The sequence below is a fragment of the Orycteropus afer genome, unplaced genomic scaffold (assembly GCF_000298275.1).
Source record: "Orycteropus afer afer isolate SDZICR_OR568_19922 unplaced genomic scaffold, OryAfe1.0 scaffold00233, whole genome shotgun sequence".
Classification (NCBI taxonomy): domain Eukaryota; kingdom Metazoa; phylum Chordata; class Mammalia; order Tubulidentata; family Orycteropodidae; genus Orycteropus; species Orycteropus afer.
Genome location: NW_006921820.1, coordinates 514,026 through 522,905, shown reverse-complemented (window position 1 = coordinate 522,905; position 8,880 = coordinate 514,026). Strand labels below are relative to the sequence as shown.

The following is an 8,880-nucleotide window of genomic DNA, read 5'->3' as shown; positions in this document are numbered from 1 at the left end:
GGAAGCGAGAATGGCCAGACTTCGTCTCACCTATTTTGGTCATGTTGTCAGAAGGGACCATTCCCTGGAGAAGGATGTCATGCTTGGTAAGATGGAGGGTTGACGAAAGAGAGGAAGGCCTTCAACGAGATGGATTGACATGGTGGCTGTGATGACGGGCTCAAGTATAGCAGGGATCATGGAGCTGGCGTGGGATCAGGCAGTGTTTCGTTCTGCTATGCATGGGGTCACTATGAGTCGGAGAGGACTCGACGGCACCTAATAACAACAACAACACACCTTATTGTATGGTCCCACCCTCACAAGGGTGCCTTGTACTTTATTTACATTATTCACTAGATGTCCAGTCATCTTGTTCGGCCATATGCACCTTACATTTGCATAGTTGCACCCATTCATTTGATGAGAGTTACAAAGACCATGGCTAGAAAAGCCATACAGAGTAATCCACTGTTCCATAATAATGAACATACATTGATTTTGAATTAAGAAAAAAGTTACTCTACTGCTATCGAGTCGGATCTGATGCATAGTGACCCCTCCTTGGGTTTCCAAGCTAGTATCGCTACAGAGTGAGACTGCCCAGTCTTCCTTCCAAGGAGCAGCTGGTGGGTTTGAACCTCCAGGCTTCTGGTTAGCAGTCAAATGACTTAGACAATTGTTTTCAGTTTTGAGATTTTTAAAACAACAGTAGTGTGAATAATTGATGTGTGTTTGTCTCTCTGTACATGTGCTTTTTTTAGAAGATGTGAAGATGTGATTCTTGATAGTTCTGAATAGAGTCCAAATGTTTCTGTATCATGGCTAGAGTTGTGTATATTGTTATTAGTTGTTGTAGAGTCAGCTTAGAGTCATGGCAACCCTCTGTTTAAGAAAAGAAACATGTTGCCTGGTCCTGATCCCTCTTCATGATGGTTTTGTAGTCCATCGTTTTTGCTATTATGTCGATTCATCTTTTTGAGGGTTTCTTTGTTTTCCCTGACCTTCTACTTTAGCCAACCTAATGTCCTTTTCTAGCTACTGGTCTTTCATGATGATGTGTCTACAGTAGCACACCAAAGTTTCGCCATCCTTGCTTCTAGGGAGCATTCTATTATATTTCTTCTAAGGACAGATTTGTTTGTTCTTCTAGCAGTCCACCAAAACCCAACCCAACCCATGGCCATCAAGTTTATTCCTACTTACAGGGACCCTGTTAGGGTTTCCATGGCTGTAAATCTTTACAGTAACAAACTGCCTCATCTTTTTTCCAAAGAGCAACTCAATGGTCTGAACTGCCAACCTTTTGGTTAGCAGCTGAATATCTTAGCGAGGCTACCACCAAAGCTCCTTCCAGCAGTCCACAGTATATTCAGTATTCTTCACCAACACCACAATTTGAATGCATCAGTTCTTCTTTCTTCATGCATGCGTATGAAGCAGTTGGTAAGAACATTACTCAAGTCAGGCAGTTGTACATAAGTATTCTTAATAAATTCTGTCTGGTAAAACTACAAATGATATTTTTCTATACTGAAAATAGTATAATTGGTCCTTTCACAAAATTGAAGATGGCACCTTAGAAAATTCCTTTTCCTTAGTGCAGTGATGGAAATTACATACCAGAGACTCTGCCCACATGAGCAGTACCAGAGGAGGGAATATGGAGTAGTAGAAAAGCTTGATCTTGTGATGTCACCCAGTTGTGGTTTTTAGCTTGAGCTTTGTAACATTGGGCATGATACCAAACCTCTTGGAGCTTTTATTAAACATCTGTATAATGTAAATATATTATCCCCTGTTCTTTCTGGTTGTAAAGATTATAAGAAACAATGTATGGAGTTTATCTAGTCCTTTGACAATCAATACTAAGTTTTCAATGAGTGGTAATGGAGCTGATGATTTCACCTATGACTTGCTTTGTACTTTAGGATATTTGGGAAAAGTATTATTTTTATTTTTATTATTGCTTTCATTTGGTTTGAGACCTGAGTTACTATTTTTCTCAAGTTGCATATGTGTGTATATTAGTAGTGATCACTTAAAACATTGCATTTAGTTAGTGCCAAAGCATGTTGTTGTTGTTAGGTGCTGTTGGGTCAATTTCAACTCATGTTGACCCTATGTGACAGAGTAGAACCTAACCCATAGGATTTTCTAGGCTGCAGTATTTATGGGAGCAGATTGCCAGATCTTTCGCCCCAAAAGCTGCTGGGTCAGTTCAAACTGGCAGCCTTTTGGTTAGGAGCCAAGCACTTAACCCATTGTACCACCAGGGCTCCTTTGGGAAAATATAGAGGTAGCCTATAAGGTAGGTCTTGTTTATTGAAGAAAATAATTTCTCTTACTTGCAGAGGGTATTTTTTTCCTTTGAAGGTGGGTTTTTTGTTTTTTTGTTTTGTTTTGTTTTTTTGCTTTTGTCTGTTTATTGTTTGGTAGGTTTGCAATTTGGAAACATAGTTCTCTGGCCCAAATCCGTTTTCTAGTCAAGAGTGTGGAGTTGATAACAAGACTGTATGGGTTTAAATTTGGGCTTTGTCACTTTGCTAGCTGTGAAGTTACCCAGTCATGGTTTTGACTTAGAACTTTGAGCAAGTTTCTTCTGTGTCTCAGTTTTCTCATATTTAAAATAAAACCTAAATATGTTCTAAGGAACTGATGACATAGTGGTTAAAGCATTTGGCTGCTAACCAAAAGGTTGACAGTTTGAACCCACCAGCCACTCCATGGGAAAAAGATGAAGCAATTTGCTTCCATAAAGATTTACAACCTTGGAAACCCTATGGGGCAGTTTTACTCTGTCCTATAGGGCCACTATCATAGTACCTAAGGCATTCGACTGCCAGCCAGAAGGCTCACGGTTCAAACCCACCAACCACTCCTCAGAAGGAAGGTTGGGCAATCTACTTCTGTAGTAATCCCACTCAGAAACCCAAGGAGGGGTTGCTATGAGTCAGATCTTACTTGATGTCAGTGAGTTTGGTTTTTCTTGGTTTGATAGAGCCACTATAAGTCAGAATCAACTCGATGGCAGTGGGATTTGGAAGTATGTTCTAAGTATAGTTCTAAGGACTAAATGAGTGGATATGTGTAAAGTAGTTAACTCAACTTACGTTGTGTAATAAGTCCTTATAAATATTATCATTAGCTAAGGAACTCTGGTGGTGTAGTGGTTAAGGCATTTGGATGTTAGAAGTTCGGTGATTCAAACCCCCCAGCCACTCTGCAGAAGGAAGATAGGGCAGTCTGCTTCTGTAAAGACTTATGGCCTTGGAAATCCAATGGAGGTCACTATGAATTGGAATCAACTTGATGTCAGTGAGTTTGGTTTTGGTTTATTATTGACAGTACACTCTTTTCATTCATTCATTTAACAGGTATTTATTGAGTGCCTGCCATATATCACACACACAAAAATATCAGTAAACGAAACAGACAAGGTCATTGCCCTTTTCAAACTTACATTCTAGTGCAGGCAATGTATATACAAATATATGATGCCAGGCAATGATAAGTCTGATGAAGAAAAAGCAACAGAATAAGAAGATAGCAAATAATAACTATTGCTGGCCAATCAATTTTGACTCATGTAGCAACCATGTAGGACAGAGTAGAACTTAGCTTTCTCACATGAGCGGCTAGTGGATTTGAACCACCAACCTTTCAGTTAGCAGCTGAATGCCTAACCACTTTTCCACCAGGGCTCCTTTAGCAAATAATAATAGCAAATAATAATATTTAAGACAGAGTGTTCATTTTATCTGAGACCATGCAAATATCTGGAGATTGGGATGAAATTTGGGATATATTTTGAGAGTAGAACTGGTAGGATTTGCTGATGTGTTGAATGTGAGCAATTGTGCAAATGATGGTATCATTTACTGAAATGGGGGACGATTTGAGAAGAGCAAATTTATGTATATGAGGAGCATTAGCATTTTGTTTGGTCATATTGCTTTGAAAATGCTTATTGAACAGTCAATTGGAGATATTAGGGAGGAAATTTGATATATGAATGGAGTTAAAGGAGAAGTCAAGACTAGAAATAAAAATTTGAGAGCTTCCTGTATGTAAATAGTATTTCTTGCTGTTGAACTTGATGAAGAAGTTTGAATAGAGAAGAGGAAAGATCTAAGGATAGTCCGAGGACTCTATAACATTTAGAGATCAGAAAGAAGATAATACAGCAAAGAAGAATTAGAAGGAGCAGCCAATGAGTTAGGAGGATAAAGTGATGTCTAGAAGCCTAGTGAAAAAAGTATCTCAGGAAGGAGTAAGTGATACACACAGCTAAGGCTGTGAGAGTCAGATAAGGGCCAAAAGTTGACAATTGGTGTTGATGACCTTGACAAAACAAGTTAATTACAGTTGTAGGGGCAAAAGCTGAACTAAAATGGTTTCAAGAGATCATACGAGTTAGCGAAGTATAGACAGGATACACCTTACCCCTTCTTTCAACAAATTTTGGTATAAACAGATAGTAACTTGAGGGAGACATAAGGTCAAAGGAGAATTATTTTGAGATTATTTAAGTAGATATGATTTGAATGGAAAGGAATAAAATGATGCAGAAGAGAAATACATATAAGAGAGAAGAATTAGGATCCAGTGTATAATTGGCCTTAGATAGGAACATAAATGTTCACACATTATAGTAGGAAGGAAAACAGAGGATGTGGACACAGTTGGTAAATTTGGACACAGGAGAATGTGAAAGTTCCCATTCTGAATGTTGCTGTTTTCCTCAGTGGAATAAGCATGGTCCTGAACTGAGGAAGGCAATGAAGGGTATTGGGGATTTGCAGAGAAGGTTTGAAATAATTCAGTAGGTATGCGAGTGTGTGAATTAACTTGTATGTAAAGTAGCTGGATTGCCTGGCAATACTAGAGCCCACTTGAGGTATAATGTCATATATTTAAAGTCAGAGTAGTCAGCATGGTTGTAATGACCTTATAGCTACATTAATCTGCTCAGGTGTAGGCACAGAGTAGGAAGAGAGTGTAATTTAGGGTTGAAATTTGCCATGCAAGGATGAAAAAAAAAGAGGGGCAAGAGAGTTAGGTATAGGCAAGGGAGTGATTATAGTGATGAGCCATGAAACTAAGATGGATAAGGAAGGAAATAGGGCTAAACTCTGTGTGCTCCAGCTAAACCAAACCTCTATTGCCATTACCCACATTCATTTTCTTACCTCTACCCGTGTTCTCTTGCAATGTCCTTCTTTTTTCTACTTTCTGCGCCACCTCCCGAAACAAACACACACATTCCCAATATCCATATGTTCCTGTTTTGTCCATCCCTCAAAGGACAGCAGGGCAGGCGTCCTTCCTCTTCTTTTATTTTTTTAACTCTTTATTGGGACTTTGGGGAATTTTTAAAAAGCAGATTCATTTGCATTCCACGGTCACATTTTGTTTTGTGACACTGATTACAGTCCCCACAGTGTAGCAGCTTTCTTCTCACTTCCTCCCTGTAGTTATCTTTCCCTGTGTCCTGCTTGCCTATGCATTCCTGCCTCCCTAGCTTTCTCCCTGTGCAAATGCTGCCCTTCTGATCTTCCACGGTTGTTGATTGTTCTAAGAAGTGACTTCCCTGGTGTAGTTGTTTTGCTCTTAGACCTGTCTGTTGTTTGGATGAGAGTTAAATGTGTTCTTCTTGAAGTCCCCTTTGAGCTCCTATCACATTTTAGCTGTAACTCTCTGACACCTATAGCTTGGTAGTACAGTTTTGTGTATGTATTTTACCTCTCCTTCTACACTGTTGTTCCTGGGGACGGCAATTATGTCCTTATGTCCTTAGCACTTAGCACAATTGATGAGCAGTGAAGGCTGGGCAAGTCATTGCATATCTCAAGTAAAACAGTTTCTTCAACGTTCCAAAGCTATTGTGGAAACCAGTATTTCACAGAGATTGCTTTTAGTTTCAGCTATAAAGTCTTTTATACTCATACTGTGTAGCAATCCAATACTATTTTTATCATCATCGTCATCATTTCATTTATTTATCTTGCAGGAACATCTTTCCTTGAAGAAATATATTATTGACGTTGTGGTTGAAAGTGGAGCTCCACTAGAACCTGTGAAAGATGGAGAAGAGCGGCAAAAAAATAAAAAAAAAGCCAAAAAGATAAAAGCCCGGATGAACTCCAGGTACCTTAATATCCTTACAAACAAAACAAAACAAAAACTTCTACTGATCTATCCTCCTCTAATGTAAATCTAAAAAAGACTAGAAAAAAAGTTTAAACTTCTTTGCTTTAAGAAAGCCTTGAAAATAACACTGATGAGCCTAATTTATAGCCACTTTGTTTGATTGAGAAAGAAAACTGCATATCGATCTAAAGCCCTTGCTTTCACCTGTTAAGAGCTCTTCTTATAATTGGATGCCAAGGGCCTGCCAAACTTATGCCTCCTCCAGCATACAATAGTATGTTTAAGTATGTGTAAACTAAGCCTATTTTTCTTTCCAACTATTGATTTTTAAATGAAGTATCAAAGAAAATCAATAGCAATCAACAAATAGAAGTCGGGTGGCTAGAATGTCAAATCCCATGACTAAGTTTAATCAATTTGGTTGCCTGTCACAACAAGAAAAAGTTGGAAAAATATCTTGAAATGGAAAGTGAATTGTCAGACCTGTACTTTATCATCAGCCTCCAAAGTGATATCTGAAGATCAAACAGCTGTGTAGTACATCATTACCTCACGAGCTTTGAGCATCATCTGATGACTGATGAGACTTATTTGAGAAGACAAATGTTGTTCCTCCTTAGTAGATCATCCTTTACTATTTGATGGAAGGTAGTCTGAATATGTTGCTATACTTTTATTCCTAAATGTCTTGATAGAGAAGCTTGACCAATGGGATTATACAAAACACAGGACTAGGATAATGGTGAATGTTGCGGTTATCTCTGTAGTTACCATGTTCAAATTGTGATCACACAGGGTATCTAAATAGGATGACTTCAGAGTGCTCATTTAAGCAAAAACTAGAAGGGCCTTTTTTGAGTTTGGGTTTTGAGATCCTTCCAGAGTTCTCTCAAAGAATATCATAGTATATTTCAGGAAACTAATTTTTTATTTCTTGTTTATGTTAAGATTTTGTTGACTGGCTGACACTGGAATGCCAATAGAGCACTTTCCTTGACTGCTTTTCTCCTCTGTGTATACATTGTCTTGGTGTGCTTACCCAACTATAAGACTTTTTTTTTTTTTTTCCCACCTCCTTAGTTAAATTTATTCCTATATATTGTTTTTTTTTTTTTTTTCCTTTTTATTGTGATTTGGGTGAAAATTCACAGAGCAAATACACTTTTCATACAGCAGTTCACATACACTTTGTCTCATGACATTGACCACAATTTACCACAATGCAACATCTCCCCTCCCACTTTCTCCCTGTAGTTACCTCGCCCCTGTATCCATCACTCCATGCACTCCTACCCCCTGAGCTGTCTCCCTGTGCCTGAGCAGCCCTTCTTTCTCTCATGCTTGTTCTCTCCAAGGAGTATATATATATCTACCTCAGGTAAATGTTCAACTCATATGCCTGTCTATTGTTTGGCTGGAAGCCACAGGTGTGCATTCAATTCCAGACCTGAAGGGCAGCTAGGGGCCATAGTCTCAGTGGTTCCACCAGGCTCTACTGGACCAGCAAACCTGTTCCTAGTTTTTTTTTTTTTTTCCTCCAAATGATTTTGAGTTTTGTTCTACATTGTTCTCCCTATCTATCCAGGATCTCCTACAAAGATCTTCTTCCAAGTGGTAGCTGGGCATCATCTACTTCTTCTGGTCTTATAGTCATATAGGCTGCAGAGCAGATGATGTACCAGTCACTAAGACTAATTGTTTCCCTGAATTTTTGGTTTTCTTCATTCTTCTTGGCTCTGGACAAGGAGAGACTCATTGTTGCATCTAGATGGCAGCTTGTAAGCTTTTAAGATCCCAGTCGGCAACTTGTAAGCTTTTAAGATCCCAGTCGGTACTCGCCAAAGTAGGAGGTGGAACAATGTTTTGTGTAGTATGTTATGCCAATTGAGCTTGATGTCCTCTGCGACTATGGTCCCGAGCCCACAGGTTCAACTACTTGGTCCCTCTGGGTAGCTGGCTGTGACCAAGCAGTGACTACAACCTTGCCCCTTGTCAGCCCCATTATACACCTGGAAATTCAGATCATACACATAAAATTATTGGACCACTCACTGTCTTCCAACCTTATACATGTTCTTGGGTACACTCTCTACTTCATATACATACCTAATATTTCAGCCGATCCACTCATCTATCCACCCATATACCTGTGTTTGCCTTCACTGACCACGCCATACAGTATGCTCAAATGGGTTCATCTTTGTTGTCTGTACTTCCCGTGTATCTCTCTGTGTCTTTCTCTTCCTCAGTGCCACTATATTGATCACTCACATTTGATACATTGCCCTTCACCCAAATCAATACTTATCTCTACCTATCTAACAGTGTTTCCTCCCCTCCCCTCCCACCCCTGGTAACCAACAAAGAAAATGACCTTTCATAGATAAACATTTCCTTGACTGTTACAATAAAGGACTAATCCAATATTTGTCCTTTTGTGATTGACTTATTTCACTCAGGATAATGTCCTCCAAGTTCATCCATATTATGCGGTGTTTTGCAGATTCTACACTATTCTTTAGGGTTGCATAGTATTCCATTGTGTGTATGTACCATAGTTTGGATATCCGTTCCTTAGTTGATGGACACCTAGGTTGTTTCCATATTTTGGCCATTGTAACTAGTGCCGCGATGAACATGGGTGTGCATATGTCTGTTCTTGTCCTGGCTCTCACTTCTTTAGGATATATACTTAGTAATGGAATGGCTGGGTCAAATGGTATTTCTAATTCCAACTTTTGAAGGAAT

The 8,880-nt window shown here is 39.1% G+C and overlaps 1 protein-coding gene across 1 annotated transcript in view; it reads left to right on the top strand.

The window, feature by feature from the left end:
• Nucleotides 1-8,880, top strand: part of SCAPER (S-phase cyclin A associated protein in the ER) — a 607,935-nt gene that overhangs the window by 186,390 nt on the left and 412,665 nt on the right. Inside the window, exon 17 of the mRNA XM_042782062.1 lies at nucleotides 5,993-6,129. Within this exon, the coding sequence (XP_042637996.1) occupies nucleotides 5,993-6,129 (137 nt within the window). The remainder of the gene's footprint in view (nucleotides 1-5,992; nucleotides 6,130-8,880) is intronic.